This window comes from Eubalaena glacialis, chromosome 9 (genome assembly GCF_028564815.1).
Source record: "Eubalaena glacialis isolate mEubGla1 chromosome 9, mEubGla1.1.hap2.+ XY, whole genome shotgun sequence".
In the NCBI taxonomy this organism is placed as follows: domain Eukaryota; kingdom Metazoa; phylum Chordata; class Mammalia; order Artiodactyla; family Balaenidae; genus Eubalaena; species Eubalaena glacialis.
The window spans coordinates 1,714,330-1,740,127 of NC_083724.1; the positions used below are offsets into that span (position 1 = coordinate 1,714,330).

General features: G+C 63.0%; 1 protein-coding gene across 3 annotated transcripts; it reads right to left on the minus strand.

Annotated features, from left to right (window-relative positions):
• Positions 1–1,620: 1,620 nt before the first annotated feature.
• On the minus strand, positions 1,621–21,652 carry TRAF2 (TNF receptor associated factor 2). Of its 3 annotated transcripts, XM_061199588.1 has the most exons (12): positions 21,585–21,652; positions 14,339–14,555; positions 13,800–13,878; positions 13,537–13,635; positions 9,221–9,382; positions 8,410–8,484; positions 6,790–6,864; positions 4,992–5,333; positions 4,308–4,485; positions 3,601–3,749; positions 2,951–3,096; positions 2,751–2,866 (listed from the first exon to the last, which is right to left on the minus strand). In XM_061199588.1, exons 2-12 carry the CDS (start codon positions 14,524–14,526, stop codon positions 2,848–2,850), a joined length of 1,512 nt encoding a protein of 503 aa, XP_061055571.1. In that variant the 5' UTR covers positions 14,527–14,555; positions 21,585–21,652; the 3' UTR covers positions 2,751–2,847. The 3 variants fall into 3 exon arrangements, with proteins under 3 accessions (XP_061055569.1, XP_061055570.1, XP_061055571.1); XM_061199586.1 differs by lacking the exon at positions 2,951–3,096 and having other exon boundaries at positions 1,621–2,950; XM_061199587.1 differs by lacking the exons at positions 2,951–3,096; positions 21,585–21,652 and adding an exon at positions 17,029–17,133 and having other exon boundaries at positions 1,621–2,950.
• Positions 21,653–25,798: the final 4,146 nt, after the last annotated feature.

Here is a 25,798-nt window from a genome sequence, read left to right on the forward strand (position 1 = left end):
CCAGCACAGGCAAATTGGTGGAGACTGGTGGGTCAGTGGTTGCCAGGGGCAGGGGGCGGGCGACGGGAACGTCCTAAACCAGGTTACAAGGCAGCGGCCCGCCCCCGGGTTCCTCCTCTGGAGCTCAGTTTCCCCCCCGGAACCCTGGTTTCCTGGCAGAAGTGACCCCACAGCAGCTCACACTCCTCGAGGGCAGGGCCGGCGCCTGCAGTCCTGACTGCAGACGTCCACTCCTCGCTCCATCGCAGGGTGGGCACCTGTCCCGAGCTCCTCTGGCAAGTCCCCCAGATGGAGACCCCTCCCGCTGCAGTCTCCGAGCCCACGCCCTTCCAGCGCTGCCTGCTCCGGACCCTGGGCACCTCGGGGCAGCCACTGCCGTGCCCACGTCCCACCTTCCCAGCGGGCTCAAGTCTTCCTTCTGCTGTCACCTTCTTCCCGCTCTTTGTCCTTGTGGGTGAAGAGTACCTTTCTACGCCTCTCGTTTTACTGTTCTGTTTCATTTTAAGGGTAAGGAAACAAACTCACTAATCTACTTGGTTTAACCTGAACTGACCTGATGGAAACACATACACAAACACCACATATAAACAAACTTCAAATGTAAAAACCCAGTATGTTAAAAACAAAACTTTAAAACTATCAGAAGAGGACTTCCCTGGTGGCACAGTGGTGAAGAACTGCCTGCCAATGCAGGGGACACGGGTTCGAGCCCTGGTCCGGGAAGATCCCACATGCCGCGGAGCAACTAAGCCCGTGCGCCACAACTACTAAGCCTGCACTCTAGAGCCCGCGAGCCACAACTACTGAGCCTGTGTGCCACAGCCACTAAAGCCCGTGCGCCTAGAGCCCGTGCTCTGCAACAAGAGAAGCCACCACGATGAGAAGCCCGCACACCGCAACGAAGAGTAGCCCCTGCTCACCACAACTAGGGAAAGCCGGCGTGCAGCAATGAAGACCCAACGCAGCCAAAAATAAATAAATAAATTAATTAATTAAAAAAAAAAACCCATCAGAAGAAAACAGTATTTGTCAGCCCGGTGGGGGCGGGGGGCTGGGACTTCTTGACTAAGTGGCCAGCGGCACTGTCCGTGACCCGAGTGTGTCCAAGGGCTCCATTTCTGTACACACCTGCACACACAGCCCGCACGTGCTCCAGGGCCAGGTTCCGGGAATATTGGGAGCTCTCTCCGACCAGGAGGAAAACAGGACCAACACCCCAGTGGGCAGGCAGACGGGCGGCAGGCAGGGATCCTGGAGGAGCAACAAGCCTGCACGCACAAGCAGCAAGGGCTGGACGGGATGGGACGGGCAGCAGTGGGGATGCTCTGTCCAGGTTAGGAGGGCAGCGCGGGGAGGCACGTGCCCGAGGGAATGGGGAGGAGGGATACCGTCTGTGTCTGCGCCCGGCCCACCGTGCGGTGCTCAGCACACCAGGCATTCCCTGGGGGAGGGGAAGAGGGGTCTGCAGGGGACTCGGTACACGAGCCTTACTTGTGGGTGACCACACACAGAGACAAAAATTAAAACTGAAAAGGATCCAAATCCATGAGGCCGGTGCCTTGGCCAGTGAAGGAGGTGGTGAGAGGGAAAGGAAGCAGAAGGACTTCAACTTTTCTGCAATGTTTCTTTTTAATTAAAATACATAATTCAAAACGTGTACATTTGTTAATTCTGGACACACGGAGCTTATTCTCTGTGCCTTTCAATTCTTTAACTTCTCGAAATAGAGAAGTGACGATGTTGTCACAGGTTCTGTGTAAGGACCCTGGCTCCTGAGCACCCAGTCCTGGTCACTAGCGCACCTGGGTGTGGCCAGCCGCCGTGCCCACCCTGCAGCCCCCAGGCTGAGGCCCTGACCGGGTCCAGCCGAGGTGCAAGCCTGTGCTCAGGCTGCCCGGGCTCTGCCGCTGTTGAGGAAACACCTGGAGGCTGGGCAAGTCCTGGTCCTGGGGAGACGCCACCTGTCAGGTCCCAAACTCAGACGAAGCCATCGGCCACTCTTCCAGGCCCGGGGGCCCTGCACGGAGGGGCGGGGCCGGCCCAGAATCGGGGGCACGCACGTGGCCCTGCTCTCCAGGGCAGCCCCTGGGGAGGCCTGAGGGACGAGGAGCTGCCCAGCTAGTAACATCCCAGAAGAGAGAATGGCTGGCTTCACCGAGGCCCGCACGAGCCAGCCTGCAGTGTCAGGGAGCCCACGGAACCGCTCAAGGAGCTGGCGACACACGGGGCGTGGAGGCCAGCAGGCCAGGAGGCCCTGGCCAGAGTCACTGATGGCCAGGACGAGATCCAGATGGACACCACTCACTGCAGAGATTCAAGGGTTTAACAGCGACTTCTCCACACCCAACAGGGAAGCCAACGTGTCTTGCGGGAGCTGGGCGGGGGTGGGGGGGGGGTGGGCGCTGGACGTGCGCCCTGCACGCGCCACACGGCAGGGGACACGGGACGCCCTCCCCACCTGCTGGCCTGGTCAGACCGGCCCAGCAGGGCTCTCCCTGGAGTGGCAGCCGGGCCCGAGACCGTCCCTCCTCTCCAGCAGCTCCTCACTGTGGCCCCGGCCGCCCCGCTGCAGGCTGAGGGCTCCACACCTGCACGGCCCACCCGCGGGGGACACACGGGCCCACAGCCCACGCCGATGGCCTTGGGCTGAACCCCTTCCCGGGAGGCGGCCCCTGCCTGTGAGCTCCCAGGTGCCCGCCCAGCGCGGTGGCCCCGCTCCCGTGGGCAGCAGCTAGAGCCCTGTCAGGTCCACTATGGCCTTGATGAAGATGGCGTCGTCACGCACGTAGGAATTCTTGGCCTCCATCTTGGAGACGGGGCAGAAGAGCGGGCAGCCGCTCGCGATGTTCATGTCGCTGACCGGCCTCTGGAAAGAGGACGAGGTCACGTCAGGCCTGAAGGCGTCAATCACGTGCTCCCGGTTGTTCTGGTCCAGCAACATCAGGGTCACCTGGGAGGAGAGCGCCCAGGGGACAGCACGTGAGTCACAGCCTGCCCAGCCGCCAGGAGCCCGGTCTGCAGTCGAGTGCCGGGAGCACGGCCGCCACAGGTCAGCCCGGTCTGTCCATCTGTGCCCATCCCGGCGTTTTCTGTCCACTGACACCAGGATCCGAGGCTGAAGCCCAGCACCCCGCGCCACGTCCATTTGTGCTTTTTTCTGACAACGCTTGTCTAAGGGACGTTTTCTCACCAAAGAGCTCACGCAGCTGTCCCCACCCCCAGGAACAGCACCCCTCAGGGAGAAGCACGAGTCGGCCCTGCGCTCAGTGACGCCACCTCCTCCACGAGGGCCACGGGGCTGCCCAGCGTCATCATGGCGTCTGTCCTGACTAGTGCCCGGGTCTCCAATTCCTCCCCCGCGTGGGCTCTGGCTTCCCAAGGGTTGGGCCATGCCCTCAGATCAAGGCCCCCTGGCGGCCCTCCTTCCTTGTGACAAACTCTCTGAAGCAGCACCAGCACTAACTGCTGGTCCCGAGTGGCTGACCAGCGGCATGGCCCAGGAGACAGGGGACACTGCCCGAGCACTGAGGCGTGGTGACGCTGACACCTGTCACCCAGGGGCTCCCGCTGCCAGCACAGCCGGGGCAGGGCCTCGCGCACCTTCTGGTTGAAGGGCCAGCGCAGGAGGGCGTCGTGGGGGCCCTTCATCAGAACGAAGAAGAGGGACAGGTGCGTCCCCCGCCCGGTGCCATCTCCGTTCAGGTAGGCGCGCAGACACATCTTGTAGCCGTACCTGCTGGTGTAGAAGGCTGTGGGGAGGTGCTGGTGAGCGCCCAGGGCTCAGCCCACGCGGCCACCTCCCCAGGAAACACACACACGCCACTCAGGGTGGAGGGCACAGGAGGGAACGTGCTCCTCCAGGCACGCGGTCAGCTGCTCGTGCAAACAGACTTCTCTTGAAAATGGAAGCAGTCGTCAGACACGGCACTTTTAAGAGACCCTAAATGCGACCCCGCACTGGCCCTGCTACCCACCGGGAAGGAACCTCAGGGGCTGGACTGAGGCTCGAGCACCAGGCAGGGGCTCTGGGCAGAGGGGCTGCGGCTGGACCGAGCCCGACCTGGACGAGCCTCATGTCCAACGGGGAGCAGAGGGGCGACCACGGACATGGTGGGGCTGCCGTTTAAGGAACGAGACGTGACCCTGACACGAGGCTGGTGACTGCGGGGTGACGAGCCGGCTCGCCGGGCAGGCTCCGCCGGGGGACCCTGCGGCTCCCGGCCGCGGCAGGGGGCGGACCCCAGCCCGGGGATGTGGGGGCCCAGGGTGGCAGCAGCTCAGGGGGAGGGCAAGTTCCGGAAGAGCACCTGGGGAGAAGATGGCGGGCGTGCGGCCGGCCACGGCTTCCTGGCGCTTCCTGGCAAAGTCGGGGATCTTCCAGATGAACACCCCGTCGAAGGTGGACGCCTCCATCTCGTGGACCTTCTGCTCCAGGTCAGCCATGGCCAGGTCCTTCAGGCCGATGCTCCTCTCCAGCTGCTGCACCTGGGGGCACGGGGCCCGTCAGGACGCGCCCTTGGGGCACCAGGCCAGAGGGGCGTGGGGCTCACCCGCCTCCACAGAGACCAGCTTCCGTCTGGCAGGAACGCGCTATGAAACGACCCCCACGCCTGTCTCCCCCCGTTTCCAGGAGGACGGCCCCCGTGCCCAGTGCCTCAGCCTTGCTGGGTCAGCTGCTCTCGGATGGGCTCCATGCCCACGAGACCCCCGACCCCAGGAGGAAACGCGCTCGTGGGACCCGCACGAAGCGCCAGGCACGTTCCCCACGGCTACCTCTGCCCCCCGGTCGGAGAAGAGGCTCCACCCTCGGCCTCTCTGAGCCCCACGTCGGGCCCTGCGGGGAAGGGGCTCAGAGAGGAGCTCTGTCCAGGCACAGCGCGGAGAGCCGAGTGCCCACTGGAAATGCAGGCGCTGCCCTCAAACTCCTGGCTCTGCAGCCCCCTGAGCCCCTGGCACCCGCCCGACGAGGCCTGGGCACCCCGGGCACGAACCTTATTACTCAGGGCTTCGATCCTGTCTTGGTCCAGCCGGTGCTGCCGGCCGCAGGCCTCGGCAGTCATGGCCACCCGCTCCACCTCCCGGTTCAGCACGCAGACGATATTCTCGAAGGTGGCCGTCTTCCGCTCCAGGGCCTCGCACCGCTGCAGCAGCTCCGCCGCCGTGGAGGGCGCTGCCCCCGGGCCCGGCGTGCTGGCCCCCCAGCCCTGCTCGCCCTGGCCGAGGAGGGGGCGGCCGTCTCCTGGGGGGGGCCCGGCCTGCAGGACGCCCAGCAGCAGGGCCAGGTGCTCCCGGAGCCGCTGCGCCTCGTGCTCCTGCAGCCTCTCGCCCTCCACCTGCCGAGGCACGACGCCCGCACTCAGCCCCAGCTGGGCCCCGCGGCCGCACACCTCGATGGAGCACCGGTGCCCGGAGCGCGGCGGCGACACGAGGGTGACCTGCCCTCTCGCTCACCTGCCAGCGCCGCGTCTGTCACCGTCTGCACTCAACCACGTCTGCGCACAGACCTCCCTACGCGACTCACCCGTGTCTCAGGTGGCGGGAGAAACACCGCAAAAGAAGCGGCCGCGGCTGGGCGGGGGGAGGGGGATAAAACGCATCTTCAATAGTCCCTACAGAGCTGGCTTGGCAGCCACATCCCTTCCAAAGCTCCACAACGAGTTTGGAGGATCAGACAGCCTCAAAAAGCCTAAAATGGAAAGAAAGGGATGAACCTCCGCGTGAGGTCCAGTGCCTGGAGCGCCCAGGGATGGCCGGGCACCTGAGGCTTCCAGAAGCTGGGCCGAGGCCGGCTGGATCCACGGGGTCAATAGGACACTCGTCCTCAGTGCGACGTGAAGAGGCCGTGGCAGCGTGTGCCCTAGGCCCTTCCTCTGGCCTCTAACGGCCCCCACGCCAGGGATCCCCAGGCCCGAGCGGGAAATGACCAGCACCGCGTTGCCCAGAAGCAGGATGTCAAACACAAACCAAGCGAACGGAAGGGGCGCTGCCCTTGTTCACCCTCGTTAGAAAAAACAAAGCAGGACACGGAGACCAAGTGTCGTCCAGTCACCAAGTGACAACACCGCCAGGACTGCTACCACCAGAAATGCTGCTGGGGTATCGCTGAGAGCAGAGGGTTGGTGTGCCCGTATCTATGGAGCCAGCCTCTGCTTGCAGGGCCTGCACACGCCCAGCCCTCGGGGGCACAGAACAGGTGGGAAAGGAGGGCGAGGGCCACGTGAGCAGGGAGCTGCCCAGGCCCGAGGGAGCCGCACAGAAGCTGGCAGGTGCGGCGGGCAGACAGGAGGTGGGTCAGGGCCCGGGGAAAGTCAGTGTGCTGGAGGACAGCCAGGCCACTGACCGGGGTGCGATCACGCAGGAGGGCCACGCAGGCCACAGAGGTGAGGCGGGAAGGCAGAGAGGCTCCAGGACCCGTCTGCAGGCAGAACGGAGGCTCTTCTGGGAGACTGGACGTGGTGGGAGAGACAGGAGGCGGGTCCAGAACGACCACTGGGCTTTTGGCCAGAAGAGTCGGGTGGAGCAAGGTGAGGTTTTTGGGTGAGGTGAGAGGACGGGCAGAGGGAGCATCGCTAGAGCTCGGGGGGCTGCGACACGCTGGGGGTTCCCAGCAGCTGGGCGGTCAAGGCCGGGCACCAGGGACCACCTGGGGGACGAGCGGACAGAGCCGGGACACCTGAGGGCCGGATTGGAGGTGGAGTGGAGACCGTGTCCGCAGGGGGCGGTCACGTCTGCCGGCCTCTGCTTGGGAACCAGGAGCTCCCGGCGGTCCCGCCGCAGACCTGGACTCACCATCTCGGGGCAGCCGACAGCGTGGAACCTGCAGGGGACTCGGCATCTGCCACATGTCCTCACGTGGTCCTGAAACTGACGGGCCTGACGTCAGACACGGGTCCTCCTCTGCTCCAGCCGCGCCTGCACCGACTGGGTCAGAGTCCCGTCAGAGGACCCTCGCGCCCGCCCCGCTGGCCTCTGCACGCTCGGGCCGGACAAAACCCAACCACCTGCTCCCAAAGCTGCAGTGCACCCTCGCGCACACACGCAAACGCGGGCACGTGTGTGTTTGAGGCGCGTGGGCCGTCTGGGATCGCCCGCAGAGCCCGTCCCGTGCGTGGGCCTCTGCGTCCCAGAGAGCAGCCCTGCCCACCTCCTCCCTCACAGGCTGGTCTGAGGCCCTGGGGCCTGGGGGCCGACAGCCTGGGTTCCAAACCGAGCCAGGAGTGAGGAGCACCAGCCTGACCAGGGATCAGAGCCCACGGCCACACTCCGAGCAGAGCAGAACCCAAGACCCAGAGGGTGGCCAGCTGAGCCGGGCAGTGCCTGGGCCGAGGGAGACACAGCCAGACCGACATCGCCAGAAGTGGGGGGAGGGGAATGGGCAGCCAGCCACTGGCCTCCACCTGCCAGGGACCCAAAACGTGAGAAATCAGACTTACACCTGCAGGAAATAGAGAATTTCCTCTGTACCTGGGAGCGGAAAACAATCCCAACTCTGGATCAAAATCCAGAAACAATGAGAAAAACCTTGAAAAGTGCCCCTCAAAACAAAAACAAACCAAAAATACCATTAACTAAAATAAAAGGACAAATAACTGCAACTTACAGCTCTGATACACAAAGAGCTCCAAAAACAGAGAAAAAAGAGGACAAATGCCCTGCCAAGAAACGCACGGGCGTCACAAATGCTCCCCAGGAAGAGAAACGCAGGTAAAATTCAGGCAAAAAGCTCTCGGTCACGCTCACAACTTGAGAAATGCCACCTAAGCTAGCCTGGATGCTGTCTTCACCCATCGTGTGGGCGAGGCGTGCGCGACCAGGACAGCTCGGGAGGGATCCGAGCCCCACCAGCTTCCGGAATCACTCTCTTCCCAGCTCTTGCCCTGGAGCACTATAACCGCTGGACAAATCCACGAGATGCGTCATCTCCAAAGAGCAACCTCAGAAGCTCAAAAGGAGACAAAGGGGCCTCATCGAACAAACTGCAGCTGCCTCCCCGGGGACCAAGCGCAGGCTTCCCACAGGCATGTGAGCGTGCGCCCTCCCTCCCAGAGCATGGAGGCCGCCTGGCCACCCCGAGTCAGCTCCCAGCACAGCCAGGGCGGGCCTGGGGGCCTGCCTGTGGAACCATCGCCACAGCAGGAGCACAGACAAGCCACCGCCCCGTCCTCAGGGACACAGACCTCCCGCAGCGAGAAGAGCCATCAACACACACGTCAGGTAAACAGTCCAACGGCCCAGATCCCCGCTCCCTGGGGCCAAGTGGCTCCGATGCAAGGCTGCGCAGCGGGAGGGGGTGGCAGGAAGAGGAGCCCGCGACCCCACCCCTGGGAACCCCGCCCCCAGAGCCGAGGTGCGGCCTGTCCTTTGAGCACCAAGCTGCTCAGCGCTCCGGGGCGCCAGGGGAGTGCTTACTTTCTCACGTGTGATCTTCTTCTTGCCGCAGCCCTCGCAGGTCAAAGGGAACTTGGGGCAGACCTGGTGGTGCGCCTGGAAGAGACGTGGCAGCCGTCAGAGCTGGGGCGGGGCCAGCAACGCTCCTGAGCCCCGAGGTTGAGACGGCGTGCGACACGGGGGTCTGCAGATTCAGGACCTGCCCTCGACCGGCAGCCGCTGGGGTAACACCAGGAGGAGGAGCGCCCCAGCGCCCCGAGAGTACTGCCCCCCGGGTGCCATGCTGGCGGACTTCCTGGTGGCTGGGGAGCCAAGCGGCCAGAACACCTCCGAGACCCCTGACGAGATGCGCAGGGTGGGCGCCCGAAGTCTCGGGCCCTGGGCTGCCTCTAGAGCTGAGCTTCCCGGGCGTGAAAAACACCTCAGGGACCCGACCAGCCAAATGCAGACTAAAGGCCGGCTTCTTCAACAAACAGCAGAGAGAAAAAGACGCCCACAGGGAAAGGCTGAAGGTGAAGAGACCTGCAGACAGCAGGGGGCGTCTGGGTCCCGACCCAGCAGATCCACGTGACCCACACGGACAGACTCCGGAAACGTGGGCACCGAGCTCGCTCGTGACCTCAGGAACCCTGAGAAGCTCCAGACGTGATGTAACCCACGGGAAGGTGGCCCGCCCTTCACAGACACGCGACAACTTTCAGACAAAGCCACACGGTGTTCGGGGCCTGTTCAACGTGAACCCAGGGAGGCTGCTGGCCGAGGGAGGGGGTGCGGCCGCACGCTGCCGCCCCCCCGTGTGAGCTCCCCCCGACCCCGCCGGGCGTGCCCTCACCTTCATGTCAGCCAGGCAGCAGGGCGCCCTGCAGTGCCGGCAGCTGAGGCTCCTCTCCGGGCACTCGTGCTCCAGGTGGTGCCCCTTCTCACCCAGGCGCACCGGGCCTTTACACGCCGGGCACTCGGTCAGCATGAACGGGCAGTGTCCTTCGTGGCAGCTCTGGCAACGAAGGGAGCGAGGCGTCGGCGGAGCGCCCGTGGGGTTCTGGGCCACTGCCCCACCGGCCGCGGCCCGGGCCGGGTTCGTTCTCGGCGCTGGGCCACGGGGGCCACCGCGTCCGCTCCACTACCCCTGCTCCAGCGCAGAGATCAGGACCCAGATCCAGCCGGCGGCACCCCACCCTCGGGACACAGAGGGGACAGTGAGAGGGGCTGCGGGAACAGGTTCTAAGTGGACGGAGGGCAGAGAAGTGACGCCGTGGGGACCAGAGCGAGAAGCAGACGGAAACACAGGCGCCCACTCGTCCCGACGCCCAGGCTGAGAGCCCCCGTCCCCGCCCTCCTGGAGCTGAGGACACGCAGGGTGACGTGGCCAGGGAGGCAGGGTCCCAGCCTGGGCTTCCGAAGGGTCAGGCGGGGCCCAGTAAAGCCAGCAGCGTGGGGAGGGACGCGGAGGGAGGAGGGCAGGCGAGCTGCAGCTGCCGCTTCACTGCGCAGAGCGGGGGCCCGACCCGGACAGGCGTGGCCCTGAGCAGCGCAGCACTGGGGGGGCCGCGGCAGCGGGCTGAGCGGAGGTGGCGGTGGCTGAAGAGGTGAGAAAGGGTGGGACCTGGAAACGGGGCCGCGAGCCTAGGGGACAGACAGAAGCTGTGCGCAGCTCTCAGGAAACGCCAGCCAGGAAGGGGCAGAGAGGGCAGGCCGGTAAGCAGAGAACAGGAGATGACGGTTTGTTTGCTGTTGTTTTTTAAAAACTGTGATCAAATACGCATCACACAAAATCGACCCCTGGTAAGTACGCAGCCTGGGCACCGAGCACATCCACGCCGTGGGGTCAGCACCTCCACCAAGATTCAGGCTGGGCGCCTGACAAGCTGGGGCAGCTCAGGGCCCCCGCAGAGCTCAGCCACAGTGACCTTGAGGAAGGAGGTGCCACACGCGGGCTCTGTCTCCACGTGGCCCACAGTCCGAGGCCGAGCGAACAGGCCGGCCGAGTCTCCACCCCATGCGGCAGGCTCGGCTGCCGGGGCCAAAGCTCACCATTCGGGGAGTGAGAAGTGGTGCCAGGTGAACCCCAGAGACACGGCACGCGTGCCACTCTCCCAGCAGCCGGGGCGCGGAGACTTCAGACGTGGTGCCCGTGGCACTCTCGCCTCCTCACAGGACCCTGGGCTCCACGTCTCCCACAGGGACACACATCAGATGGAACTCGGCCTTCTCAGCAAGCCTCCCCGGTGACCCCACTCAACCCGACGGGGCTCCGTGGACGCTGCCGCAGAGGCCCGGCCCCAGGACACAGACCGGCCGTGCGGGTGGGCAGGACGCCACTAGGTACAGGAAGCAGAGCAGAGGGGACACCTTCCCCGAGGCCTCCCGCTCCGGCGACAGCTCCTCAAAGGCTCCACGGCGGCCACGCCCGGGAGGAACTTCCCTCGACCGCCAGGGCACCCCCAGCTTCCCCAGACAGGGCCCTGGTCTGGCCACACTGAGCACAGCACAAACCATCACACCAAGCCACAGGGGAGCCTCGGAAACAACCACACTCGTGAAACAAAAACGACAGCACCCAGAGGGCACTTGGATCTGATCAAAGCAAAAGAAAATGCTCAAGGGTGAGCCCCGGGGCCACTGGACAACTGGAGAGGGACGCGCGCGGCCAGCGCTGACCACCCGGCCCCACACCGCTCGCCACTCAGCAGGTGCCCCCGGGATTCAGTGCCCCCGAAGCCCGTACCTGGAGCAGGGGCACCAGCACCCTCACAGGCTGGGACGGGCTCCGTCGGCTCCCACTCCCACCAGATCGCTCAGAGAAATCAATATTCATTCAACCAGAGTTCAAGCTAAATGCTCAGGCATTTCAACTTTGGATTCCCCGACACGTGAGCACATCCAACTCTGCTCACCTTTCAGCTGCAAAATGTCCCCATAACCTGGTCCTCCCTCAGGTCCGCCCGGACCCCTCCTCTGAAGCCCGAGGCCCCTTCTCCCTGCTGTTCCTTCCACGCAGCCCCTGCTTCTCGCTTCCAGAAGAGCAGTCCCCAGGGCTCTATGTGTACTTGGCAGGCACTCCACAAACACCTTCTAACTGAACTGGAATCTTAATTCACTGAGTTTTTAGAAAATACTAGACATCACTGCAAAGGAAAAACTTATTCAAAGGCTGACCAGGATTTTCCCCATCTTTCCACACTCTCAGCGTTTCCCAGCACCGCCCCAATTTTGAGCAACCCAAAGGGCAAACGTTTTGGCTCCGGGTTGGGAGCGGGGCCACCGCTGCAGCAAGGTGGCCGCCCCGCGCCCCGAGGTGGGGTCTCACCCCAGCTAGAGACAGGTTTACCCTACGTCAAAGGCTGCGCCGAGAGACCCAGAGCAGTGCCCGTCTCCCACGTGACCAACCCCCAGGGACTTTCCTGAGCTCCCCGGGTGCAGCCAGGGACTTTCCAGCCCGCATGCCTGCACGGCCGGCGCAGGGCCCACGGGCTGGCTGCGGTCCCAGGCCCTCGGCCAGGGGCCTGCGAAGCCGCCACCCGCACCGGCGGCCTGGAGGCGGCAGAAACCCCAGAGGACTCGGGAGCTGGGGCTATTCCGCCTGTCCCCAGGGATCTTTGGTCCCCTCAAAAGGTGACACGGAGTACCCACTGCACTCCCTGCTGGGGCTCCCCACCCCCCCCAGGAGAGACCCTGCCCCGAGGCCGGCTCTCCGGACAGCGCTGGGCAACAACAGCTCAGGCCCGTCTGCCGAGCAGGGCCCCGGTGGCAGCACCCCCTGCCTGCGCCCCCGCCCCACGGTGGCCCCTGGGCGTCGGGGGCCTCTGTCCACGGGCTGCAGTCCGGCTCCCCGGAAGGGCACAGAGAGGCCTCCGCTCCCAGGCCAGGCGCCCGTCAGAGGAAAGCCCAGCTTCCGTCCACCCGACCACCGGCTCCTCCCCGGACACAGCCAAGCTGTTCCTCTGGCAAAACGCAACCGAGAGCCTGAAGCCCACGAAGTCGAGTCGATCAAGAGGACCAGAGGAGGCCGCCACGCAGCGCCCGGGACGGGAGCAGGAGGGAGGAGACCGCCAGGAACCCAGGACCCCAGTTCCAGAGCCGACGGGCTCTCCCCCGTGTCGTGACTCAGTCGCAGCCCGGCGCCCACCCCGTGGCAGGGAGGCTGCTCCGTGGCCTGGGCAGCCCTGGGCGTAGGCGAGCCGGGTCCCCCGCAAACAGCCCCTCCAGCCTCGCCAGCCGGGGCCGCGTGGGACAGCACCAAGGCCTCCCCACCTTGAGGACCCAGCCCATTACTTTGCACCACTGCACACGACCTCCCGGCCCGGGCAGCCTCCACTCCACCTCCTGTCTCACAGGGCTGGTCCCGCAAGTTCTGTCCTCCTCTGCTGGGCTCATCTCACTCAGACCCCAAAGCTGATTGACAGTGGCCTCAGCGTGATGTCCCCAAGGTCCGTCCCCGCTGTGGCCTGGGGCGGGGTTCCCTTCCTCTCACGACTGGACACTATTCCACGGCACGACCAGCCCCCATCTTGTGTGTCCCGCCCTCTGCTGGGGACACTTGGCTGCCGGCAACAGTGCTGCTGGGAACACTCGTGCGCAGGTACCTTGGAGACGTAAGTTTTTAAGGGCGTTTGATCACCAGGAAGAGCGTCCGGCCGGGCTCACAGCCGCAGGTTCAGCTGCCGGAGGCCCAGCACACAGGGACCCCGACATGCCAGCCTCGCGCGGCAGAGACAGGCCAGCAAGATATGCACCCAGCCACTGCCCTTGTCACTGGCCAGATGCCTTCCTGTGACCCCAGAACGGACGTGCAGGCTATTCCTGCGTCTTCCAGAGTCAGCACTATCCAAAGTGAGGAAAGACAACAAAGTCCCGTCGGCGAGAAAGCTAATTTCCTGCCTGCGCGGCACTCTCAGGGCCGGACCAGGGTCCCCGCACACACCGCTGCTCACCGCCACCGCACTGCGGCCGGAGGACCGCATCCACGGACACACCAGGAAACAGCCCAGACAGCGTGAGCACCCCAGCCCGGGCCACACGCCCGGCTCCCCGGCTCCAGAGTCTAGGTGGGCACGTCCGGAGCAGCAGCTGCGCCCCCTTCCGCGGGAGTCAGGCGGGCTTGAAGCTGCTCTGCGGGAGGGGCTTCCGCCAGCGCAGGGCAGCCCCTACCTCGTACTCCTTCAGGGTCCCCTTCCAGGTGCAGCCCTCGCTGGAACAGACGGCCGGCAGGCTCTCCACCTCCCTGCGGGCAGCATTGTCCGGGAAAGCCTGGGGAGAGAGCGTCCCTCGGGTAAGCCCCCTCCCAGCCGCCCACCCGCCTGGCGCCCCACACCACGAGCCTTGGGGGGAGGCTCGGGACCGGGGCGCCTCTCCCGCAGCCGTTCCCAGGTTCCCTCTCCCCTCGACACCGTCAGCGTGGACGGCTCACTCACCGAGCTGCTCTCCAGGATAGAGACGCCTTCCTCGTAAATGCCCTCGTTCACGCAGGCGGCACAGTTCTGGGGCCCGGAGCTGGTGGGGAGAGGGGGAGGCCGCACTTTGAAACCCGCCGCGGAGGGTGGGAGGCCCGCGGCCTCACTAACACAGGCCCACGCCACGGCTCGGGCTCTGGAGCTTCCGTCGGCCACCGGGGCAGCCAGCGGACACGGCGCACCGGGCGAGACACTTGGAGCCCAGCCCCAAACCCCGGCCCGTCTGAACGCGACCCGCGCAAACAGATGCCAGGACCAAGGGCCGCTGTCCTCCTGCTGACGGGCCAGAGGCCCCACCTCCCGACCCCGCAGGGACTCAGGCGCCCAGCACAAAGGGAGCGGGAGCCTCCAGGCAATCTTAAACTGTCCGGTTCCCACCAGAGACGAGGAGAAGCAGGGAAAACAGACTCTAAGGAAATGCTTGACTTCAGCCCACACCAAAGCAGCCCTGGGCCACGCGGGCGTCAGCATCCGCTCCTGGCTGCTCCCGGTGTCCCTACCTCAGGATGCTGCTCAGGCAGAAGGAACAGTAGCGGTGGCCACACTGAGCCTGGAAGGGCCTGCGCAGGACGTTCCTGCAGGCCGAGCACAGGTACTTGTCCTCTAGCTTGGTCCCCAGGAGGGTCTTGGAGAAGCCAGGCTGCAGCAGGTCCAGAGAGCCGGGAGGGGTCGCGCTGGCCGCAGCCATGAGCACCGCAGCCCCACCAAGGCCAAGCCCTAAGGGAGAGCACAGCGTGTCACGGCGGGTCCGGGGACGTGCAAGGCCTGGGCCATTGGACCTCTGAGAGGGAGGACGTCAGCGCTCCGGGGAGCCCTGCGCAGGCGGGGCTAAGGCTGAGACAGCGGGCACCCGCACAGCCGCCGCAGCCCTGGGCCCAGCGGGCTGCCCTTGTGGCCACCCGGCCCGGGCCTCTGCTCCCAGGCCAGCTGGCCGGGCTCGCATCTGACCGTGATCGCGGACCCCAATCCTTGCGCCTGGCCATCTCCCCAAGGCTCCAGGTGTGAATGTGTCCTTAGAACACTGGACAGCCTGGCAGGCGACGCCCCCGGGCAGGCCCAGGAGACGGCCGTACCAACCCTCAGCCCCAAGACGGGGGTGCGGCCTGTGTGCAGCTGCTGCTCTGCTCCCGTCCCCACAGCCAGGGTCCCCCTCACTTCAGAGCTGCCCTCTGCCGTCCACCAGGCCTTGGTAAGGCCGCGAAGGCAAGGTAACCAGGATGGGCGAGCGGGGGGAGGGTCCCCCACAGCGCTCAGAGACCTGCTCATCGTCCACTACCCTGGCAGGCTGCCCCAGTCCTTTGTGCAAACCCCCAAAGAGCTCCCCCTGCCCCCGCACGCCCCCAGCACACACCCCGTCTGCTCTGGGGTCTGGGCATGGTCAAGTCAGGATGCTATGAAACTCTGCCCCTTTCCGGTGGTTGGGGGGGGGGGGCGTGTCTGCTTGGGCAGCGACCGTGCACAGGAGGCCACGTGCACTGTCCTAAGCTGGCCTGACACCGAGGGGACAGCACAGATGGTGTCGTCCCCTAGCTGCTGGGCAAAGCCACTCTCAGTCAGCTGTGGGGTCTGTAACACAGGAGGCCTTACTCGGAGGGCCCTCCGCAGCTCCCAGGACGTTTCACAACCGACATTCTTGCCTCCAGCCACCAACAGAAGGGACGCTGTGCCCAGGCACCTCAGGAGGGCACACCTCTGCCTCTCTCGTGCTCTCCTCACACTGGCAGGCCTGGCCCCTGGAGGGTCCATCTGTCCATTCGACAGCTGGGGGATCTCATTCCTTCAAGCCCTCACAACACAGATGTGCAAGCATGAGAGGTGCCTTTATTAGTAAAACCTTTTGGTGGACGATGTGAACAAAAAGTCCCAAGAGCTCACGGACGCGCCCCCAGTGTGGGCCAGGGCAGCTCAAGGTCAGGCTGTGGCGGCCACACACGTGTGCACGTCTGGAACACAGGCCCGTGAAGGTGCACTCCCTCCCGCGTGAGAGGCATCACGTTCCTAGCTTCCCTCTTCTTCTGGTCATGCTACTAAATTGATTTCGTAACCTTGACGGTTTAAAATATCATGGCTCCAGACTACATGAGAAAGAGGAGTTTTTATTTTTGAATATAACTAGAAAAAAAAAAAAAAACACCTTCTTTAGGTCGAAACTCTGTATTCATTATAAGGTGTTAAATTAAATGAAATGTGGGAATTCCCTGGCGGTCCAGTCATTAGGGCTCCGCACCTTCATTGCCGAGGGCGCGGGTTCAATCCCTGGTTGGGGAAACTAAGATCCCACGAGCCGCGGCGCGGCCATAAATAAATAAATAGACAAACAAAATAAACAAGATGAAACGCAAAGGCCTCTATGACTGCAGCCATGTTTTACACAGGCAGGGCCAGAAAGCAAAATAAAAAATGAAGCTCGTGCAAGGCGCGAGGATGAGGGTGACGCTTTTCTCGTTGCCAGTCTCAAAAATAGTCTCCAGGGGACCTGTCAGGAGAAACTTTCTTCTTTTGCGATGACTTTCCGCCCGAATGTGGCCGGCCTGGGGGAAAAACTTTTTGGCCGACTGACCACACCTTCTGTGGCAGATTGAGCCCATTTTATTAATCCACGGACCTTTACTCCTGTTGGACATAAAAGAACCACAAACGGTCTCTTTTCTGAGCAATAAAGAGGGAAAAGGCCCCAACACACAGTGGGCCTCGTCTTCCCCGCTCAGCGGTCACGGCTACCTGGCGCGGCAGGAGGGCCGGCAGCTACGCGGTCAGAGGGCGCCCCCGCCACGCCCTAGGAGGTCTCAGTGCTTAAGGCCTTAAATGTCTTATTCAAGTCACAGTTATACACTTGAACCCTCAAGAACTGTAATGGAAAACATCATACAGACTCTAAAGCGCCGTGCCCACACTCAGCGCTGAAAGCCACCCGCTGCTGCCGTGCCACCTGCCCAAACATTAGAAGAAAACTCCGAGTCTCTGGCCCTTTTGGACCCTCCTGGCGCCACACACTCCACCCACCTGCAGTCACATGGGGCTGGGGACTGGGCGACCGGCAGCCTTTGTACTTAGGGGTCAGATGTTACAAGCCTCCAATATGGAACCAAAACCCCCTACTGGTCCTTCCAAGCTTCCAGTTTATTTTCCAAATCCTGACTTTCAGGAGAGGTGGTAAAAAACAAGAACTACATCCATTCACACGACTCACCTGAGAGTGTGAACAAGTATTCCCACACGGCCCGGCCCTGGTCTCACACTTAATTCACTCCCCAAACATGCTCCAGACGTGAATGCACTAACTTTATACAACAAACTTGAATTTTGTTGAAACGGCATTTCTACTAGATACAAAACATTATTTACAGGATAATTCCAGTCACATGAAGTTCGAGGACAGGCGAAACTAACCTACAACGACAGAAGTTAGAACAGCAATTACCCTTGGGGCTGGGAACTGGGATACAACAGACGCTGGGTCTTCGTCCCGGTTCTTGGCACAAAGCACCCAGAACCCCTGGGGCTTCCTGAGCCATGGGGACAGAGGAGCACCTTTGTTTACTCACAAGCCCCTTCACCACCACCCCCATCTGCGCGGCAGCGACACTGGCCGTTGACTTAATCACCAGTGATTCAATCAATCCTGCCTTCAGAACGGAGCCCCGGTGAAAACCCTAAACGACCGACCGGGTTTGGAGAGCTTCTGGGTTGAACATGTGGAGGTGCTGGGAAGGGGGGGCTGGAGAGGGCGTGGCTCCGCGTCCCTCCCTGTACCTGGCCCTGTGTGTCTCTCCCAGCGGGCTGTTACGCATGTTTCTCTGAGCCCTTCTAGCAAATTACTGACCCCAAGGAGGGGGTCATGGGGACCCTCAATTTACAGTCGGTCAGTCAGAAGTACGGGAGGCCCCGCCTCCCCACTGGCATCTGAAGTGGGGTGGGGGCAGCCTTGTGCGACCAAACCCTTAATACAAGGGGTCTGTGCTAACTCCAGGCGGCCAGTGTTAGAACTGAATTAAACTGCAGGACGCCCAGTCGGCATCTATCAAGAAAGGCAGAACTGCTTGGTGTGGGGAAACCTACACATTTGGAGTCAGAAACCCTGTGAGAAGCGAAACACAGAAGCCTTCCGTGCAGGAGGGTCAGTGTTGCCTGAGGGACGTGAGGGCTTCTGGAAGGCGAGGAATGACTGTATATGTGGACACAGGTGCATCTGGCTGTACATTTAGGATTTGTGCATTTTGCTGTATGTATACCCCATTTTAAAAAGAAAGAGACGGAGTTTCTATTCCCGGAGAGTCGAAAAAAAGATGGTGAAATCCCTAATTATGGTACACCCATGCACGTTTATCCCGAATAACCCTGCTTCATAATATTAACAATGGCAGAATAACCTCAAAAACCGGTTTTAACAGAAAAGAAGCCCCTCCCAGGTGGGGTTGCAGCTCCCTCTTGCCTCCCCACCCCCAGGAGAGTGGGGGGCATCTGGCACCCCACCGCTGTTCTGCCACTTCGTGTGCTGCAGGCCCCCTTCCCAAGCCCAGGTCCCGCCTGGGTACAGAGCAGGAGGGCCAGGGAAAGAGCCATCCCTGTGAGAAATCACCGAGACCCCGACTGAGCCGGAGGCCGCTGGGCAGCTGGGCTCCACCGTCCTCAGCCCGGTGTGTGGGGGTCAGGGACTAATTCTCAGAAGGGACGCTGCTGCCCAAACCAACATCACGTCAGGTGACGGAGCACTCGGCTGCTGGGGGCCACCTGTTGCCAGCAGACACACGGGTTCAACCCAGGAGCTTCCCTCTGGGATGCCCCAACGCAAGGACCAAACTCCCCCAAATCCACGCTCCACTGACAGCTGCCCCTGCTGCGTGCCACGCTGGGCCCCCCAGGTCCAAGCCTCCTGAAGCAACTCCCAGGGACCTGTGACCGCACACAGCGTGCGAGTGCGGCCCCCAGGACCTCAAGTCCACGTGAACGTTATCGTCGACACTACTGTCATCTTCGTTCAAGCTCAACGTGATGCCAAGTGGTCTGGTACCAACTTAGCGCCCAACAACGGTTTACACTAAAGCACACAGCAAACGCTGCGCCGTCCCTTCCCACCCGCGCCCGCTCGCAGCTACTCGTGCCATCAACACACCCAGATTCTTATGAAAAACTGGGGCCATCAACAGGGAGACGTTGATCAATGATGACGCAGCGATTCTGCCCCTTTGAGGCCTCAGCCCCGCCTCACGCCCACCTCAAACAGGCCAGGAAATCCACTGGCTCTACCTGCTACAAACATCCAGGACCTGACCACACTGCTACCACTGGGCCCGGCCACCGTCCACTGTGACCTGACTCACCGCAGGAGCCTCCCGAGGCCCTTAAATACGAGCTGGGGATTTGGGCTCCTCCCTCAGACCCCCAGGCTTCCAGGGCCACTGCTGCTCGGCTTCCTGAACAACCCTCGCCTCCCCGCACCGTTCCTCGGCCCGGGCAGCATCGCGGGCCTGGAGGCAGGGAGGAGGGACCCGGGCCCGTGGGGGGTGCGGGGGTGCCCTCCCTGTTCCCAAGGCTCCCGCCGGCCACTGGCTCCTATACCCGTGTCTGACCCTTCCTCCGTGCTGCACCACTGGCCCAGCCGGGCGCCACCCCGCCACAAAGCAGGGCACCCCAATCCTGGAGCCCGCACTGTAGTCACCTCCACTACTCACCTCCTACCCCCACCGCTGCTGTGTACTCGCCTCCCTAAATCACAGCCAGTCCCCAGGAACACCTGCCCCAAACGCCATCTCCACCGCCTGCTGGCCCTGCAGGGAACGCGGCGGCCACTCTGGTCCTGCTCGGAGCCAGGGGACAGCTTCCGCGGAGCCTGCCCCCCTCACCCCCCGAGGCTCAGCCGCACTGTGCAACAGGGACATGTCCTTCCTCTGCTAACACAGCCCAGGCCTCGAGGGAGCGGTCCTCACCCATCTCCGTGAAGGAGCAGGCCCAGGACACAGGGAGGGCAGGGCATCAAGCCCAGGTGGGGACTCAGGAACAGACGGAAGGCGTGCACCCCATTCTCGGCATGATCTGTGGAACCTGTGGGTCATTTTTTCTGGGTTTTCTTCTCTGGACCTTCCTCCCCTTGCCCATGTGTGCGCTGCCCTGCGGTGGAAACCCACCTGCTGGACCGTGCCCGGTCCGCGCTGGTGTGCTGACAGTGCGGGCGGGCGGGCTGGCATCTCCCACTGCCAGAGGGGGGCCCACACCTGGCTCAGAACTAAGTCAGAAGGCCTTTTCTTCCCGGAGAAAACATTTTCTCCAGTACCAAGTGATGGCTATAAATTCTGCGCTCTAGTCCGCAGTTTACGACCACTGCTGAAACAACCCATTTCTTCAGGTCCCCAGAGGAAAGACATGCGTGTTTGTCTCCCCAGAGTGAGCGAGCCAGTGATGTACATACGTGACCTTCACTCTATTTGTCGCTCCGCATGGATGTTTCCAGGCTCCTGCTGTGCATCACGCATGGAGCTGGGGAGACTGGGCAGCACCACTACCGATGCAGTCAGCAGGCCAGGGCCACAGGGCACAACGCAGCCTCAGGTGGCAGAGGTCTGGGATGCAGGGGGGACACCGGAAGGGCCCATGGCGCGGCCTGGGTGTGTCAGGAGGCGCGCTCAGGGCTGTCCCAGGCCAAAGGACCAGAGAGCACAGAGGCCCAAGTCACGGCTCCGGCCTCTGGGAGCTGCAGCCTCAGGGCGGCTGGGCTGTGTCCCCAGGCGCGGGGCTGAGGTTGGGGACCGGCCAGGCTGGGGCCTGGCATCAGAGCGGCTGCTCGAATGTGCGAAGATGCTACTGCTGAGAGCACCGAAAGCTTCTGCTCCTCAGAAAAGGCTTTCAAAAAAGCACTGCTTACGATTTTGTTTGTTTGAAATTCAAGCAACAGCGAGTTTTGCGGTACGTAAATTACACTGCAATAAAGCCGTTAAAAAAAACTCAAACAACAATTCTGGGCTGCTTGGGACCTCCACCTAAAGGCAGTAACTGAGTTGCTAAACGCTGCCGTCCTCGTTGGGGACATGTGGCCCCTGAGTCACGCAGGGCCCGGCGTCAGGCCTGGCACGCCCCCTGCTCTGCTAGATGCAAGGCCGGGCGGAGCGGCTGCTGTCACAGGCGCAGCTGTCCCCAGCTCTCCCCCGTCCCCACCGTCCGGTCCACGAGGAGCCCGCTCTGCCTCCAGGGAGCGTCTGGCCCCGCACACACAGCAGTTTTCTGAGTCCCCACGCCAGGCTCCGTCCGCCCCGGCAGCTCCCTAGATCCCTGCATCCTCCCCATCCACCTCGGGGCTCGGTGTCACCGTCGGACAAGGCCCAAGCTCAGGGGGGTCGGGGGCACGGGGAGAGGGCCCGGGGCAGCAAGCGACAAGCGGCGACCCCCGAGGTCCAGGCCGCCCGCGGAGCCCGTCCGGACCCCGAGCGGGGCACGAAGCCCCTCGGGGGCAAGAAGGGGTGGGGCGCCGCGGGCCGCAGCCGAGGCTCGGGGGCGGCTCGGGGGCGGCTCGGGGGGCGTGGACCCCGCGCGGACCCGGGCCGGCCGCCGTGGACGCCCCGCCGTTCGCGAACTTTCCTGTGAGGGGCCCGCTCCGACTTTCAGTTTCCGGCTCCGAGAAATCCCCTCAGGCCCGCGCGCGGCGGCGGCCGTGCCTCCCGCCGGGCCTCCTGGCGCCGCGCGCCCCGCCGCCCCCGCCCCTCGACCTCGACCTCGACCCCGACCCCCGACCCCAACCCCCGCGGCGCGACTCACCAACAGCCACCGCGCGCCCGGAACTGCCTGCCCGCCTGCCGCCGCCGCCGCCGCCGCCCAACCCACGAGCCCGCCTGATGGACTGATGTGGGGACCTACCAGGAGCGCAGAGGAAGCCACACAGGGCGCCGATTGGCCAGCTTTCTCCCCCGCCCCCTGCCTCGGGCCCTCCCTCCTGACGGACTGACACAAAAGCCTACCAAGTGCCCCCAGAGAGACACAGCGGGCGCCGATTGGCCAGCTTTCTCCCCCGCCCCTCCCACCTCGGGCCCTCACTACTGACTGACTGACACAGCAGCCTACCAGAAGCGCGCAGGGAGCCGCAGAGGGCGCCGATTGGGCGGAGCTGACGCGGCTATGGTACTTAAGTCGCCCGCGGACTCTCTCCAGGCAGAGTCCGTCTGCGCTGGCGCGGCTCTCTCTGAGGAGGGTGTGTTACGCGCTTCCCGCAGAGGGTTAGCTCCAGGCGCAGGGCACCACGGCGATACCCAGCGCAGGGCTGGACCCCAGTGTGGGTTACATGTATGGGAAAAAGTACAAGCAGACGCCGCTCACCTAAAGGGTAGGAAGGCTTGCGAGGTCTCTTTTCGGAGTAGTGAAATGTTCTAGATCTAGGTAGTGGCGACGGTTGCCCGATATTACAAAGTACAAATGACACTGAATTGTAAGCGTTAAAATGGTTTAAACGGTGAATTTTATCTTATGTGAATTTCACCACCAAACAAAACAATATGCACAGCCTATGGCACATGGACACACATGAGTGGAAATATTTAGAAAGGAAGCGGTGGTCTTGACCAGAAAAAAGGGGCAGCACACTGCCGCTAAGTGTGTGACCTGAGGACAAGACGTTTCTCATCTGCTAAAGGAGAGTGGGGACAATTTGGATTCTCTCCTGTGGAATACGGCTTTCTAAATACCTGAGAACAGCGTCTCATCTGATACCAGCACCCGGAAATGGGGACGGCTCTCCCCATTTTGCAGAAGAGGAAAGATTACGAGAGGCAAGATTCCTTACCCAGGTCACACAGCACAGTGGGCGCCCCCGCTCCAGGGGGAGCATCTGAAGCCACGCAAACTGTTCAAGGACAGAGTAAACGACATAGGCAGGCTGTGAAGCCACATGTTGTTAACGGTCCACGCTGTGTCCAGGAGTACTCGCATCACACTGCATAAATCATTACTTGGTTTGGAGTCGGAATTCCCCGATCCCAAACGCCACATCCCCGGGATACAGCAGCAAGGCCACCAGGCCTCCATTACAAGTTCCGTGAACTTCAAGGCTGAGTTTGCCACGAGCAGCCGTGGAAACCTCCCCAGTCCCCACCTACGCGTTCCATGAGGTTTCCCTCAAGGCCCATAACTAACAGAGCTCTCAGTTGTAAGGAGATTTCTCCTCCCAGGGTCTGGGGAGCCGAGGCCGTCCTGTGAACCCACTGGCAGCACAGAAGGAAATGGCTCTTGCTGCAGAGGGGAGGTCCCCCCTCAGCAGCACCCCTCTTTCTTCAGGGTAAAATGGAAGTTGTTCGCCTGCCTTCTGCAGTGACTCCCTGGGGAGGGTCAGACCTCACTCACCCTTCCAGCATCGGGGACAGCACAGAAGCGCTGGGCTCAGGGCCCCCTCAGCCCACCCTGCATCCCGAAGCGATTTCCTGGACGAAGGTCTTGCTTCCCGGGAAGGAGGCTGCCTGCAGCCCTCGGCACTGACAGGGCTGAGCCCAACTCGAAGGACCTGGCGATGCTTCCAGCATGAAAATGATTTCATATCTCTCAGACTGCCAGTTTCAGAGGATTTTCCTGAATACATTGTGTGTGTGTGTGTGTGTGTGTGTGTGTGTGTGTGTGAGAGAGAGAGAGAGAGAGATTCTGACGACAGGCCCCCGAGTTGAGATTGGGTAGAGGGAGCCTCGGCAGGGAGGGGCTGCTGACTGAGAAGCAGCCAGCCCACCCCCGCCTGCCAGCTCAGAAGGGTGACACCTCGATCCAGGCGGGCTGGAAAAGGGATGACTCACTCTGGTCGTCGGGCAACTCAGGGGATTCCCACGCGGGTTCCTTCCTGCCAAAAAGAAAGCAAAACTCAGCCTCTGAGGCAGCCATGCGGGGAGGTGGCTGGGACAGCCCCGAGCAGACCCTAGAGGGGGCCTGCGTCATCCACCTGCCCCCTGAGGGCTGGGGTCTAGGGCCTCTGTCCTGTGCCTCAGTGCCCCCCAGAGAGAGGCGTGGGCCTGCCTACAGATCCGGGTCGATGCTGCGGTGGACGCTGGCTTTTCACAGCTCGCCGGCCAGGCAGGAGAGGCCCCATCAGCTGCCCACTGGGCCTGCAGACCCCGGGGGAGGGTTCTGCCGCGGCCACCCACTCTGCCCCAAGGCCTCCCTCCCGGGGTGGGGCCTGCCCCCTTGGCTTTCCTCCCTCGGGTCCTGGTCTGTGCCCAGGACATTTCTGAATGCTGGTGGCACCTCCGCTCCCCACTGGCGTGGCCAGTCCCCTTGGACATCTCACCTCCCATCCTTTACTCACCCAGGCCTCTGGGAGAACAGCACTCAGGGCCAGGAGGCAGGAAGGCCGACATGGGCCCGCACTTAGGACCCTGGACGTGGGCTGCCCCTCCTGTGCCCGGTGCTGTCCCCAGAGCAGAGGCCGGTGCTGAGCAGAGCCAGCCTCCCAGTACAGCCCACTTCCCGTCCTGAGAGCTCGGCCCCGCTTCTCTTCTCGTTTTTCAGACATTTGAAGGTCAACCGGGGGCTGCAGCTTCTGAAAGGAGCTGTTTTCACTCTCACTGTGTAATCACCTGATGGACGCGTTTCCAGAAAGGCCGGCCTCCAGCTCTGCCCAGAATTCCCCTGCCCGGGAGCCAGCCACAAGGGGCTCCCCCGCTCCCCCTCCTGGAAGTGCACAGCCAGCACCGCCCCTCCCCAGGAAAAGGAGAAAGACGAGGCTGGTGAGGCCCCGCAGCTGGCTTCACGGCAGCAGCCAGCGCTCTGGGACCAGGACCGCCCACGCCCAGGCCCTAATGAGGTGCAGAGAGCATGGTGGTGACAGCGTGCACGTAGCACTGCGTCCTCTGTAAGCAAAGGTGGAAAAGAATGGTTTTCGTGTCCGTTTGTACTCTCTGTAGACTTGGGAAGGGTGCAGGAGAAAGTAATCAACGTGATGGGGGCCAAGGAGCAGGCCGTGGTCACTGCACACCATCCCACAGTTTTTAAACCACCTGATGGTACCACCGATTCAAAAGCATTTGGTTTTAAGCAACAGAAGGTCATTTTGGAAGCTCTGGAAAACACAGAAAAGTACCAAGAAGAAGGCAAAGATCACCCCCAATTCCCCCACTCTGCCCACATTCCCCACTCAACACCCACCTCCCTTCAGCCGATCTCAGAAAACGGATGCCACCCCACACCCAGAACCGAAGGCCTGGGGGACAACCTCGCATGCAGAATCACAGGTGCCCGGGCTGCCCCGGCCAACCCCGGCCTCCGATCGCCAGGCCGACCCGGCCCCAGGGCCTTTACACCGGCCAGTGCCTTGCCGGGACCAGCTCCCTCCCTCCCCGGGCGAGGGGCTCAGCCTGGGCCCTCTGCAGGTCCTAGGGTCTCAGATAGAGAAGGTCTCTCTCCAGGTGGCCCTGTGTTAAGTGGGTCCCCTCCCCCACACCCCGTGGGACTAGACTCGGTTTGTGTGCCCGTGTCCTCCGCCAGCTGGGTCCCTGGAGGGCAGCGGCCTCTTCGGCCTCACTGGGGAGCAGCGGCGGGTCCGCGCGCGCCCTCTGCCGGCCGCATCCGGAACTGCCGCTCTGGCCCCTTGACTCCGGCCGGACCTCCCGCCCAGGCACCGCGCACCTGCTCCCTGTGGGGACCTTGCTCCACCGCCTCACTTCGGACCCGCAAACAGTAAGATGGCTCTGCTCACACTCGGACCCAGCAAGTGATCACCTGGCCAAGGTCCGCAGCTCTGTGTCGGAGAGGCTCGGGGTGGCCCTCAGGGGTCTCCCGGCACCCCACCGCAGCAGGCATTCCCCGCCCCACCACTGCCACCCTCTTCCATGGGGCTCCCACCTGTCCAGGACCCAGCATTCTTCAGCCCAGCTGGGACCTCTGACCCTGGTTCTGCCAGCTGTCAACCGTACCTCCTTGCTTCCCCAGACCCCGGGCCCATCCTTGGCAGCCCACCCTCTCCAGCTGGCCCCCTCCCCTCCCCTGGCCATCTGTAGAGGCCC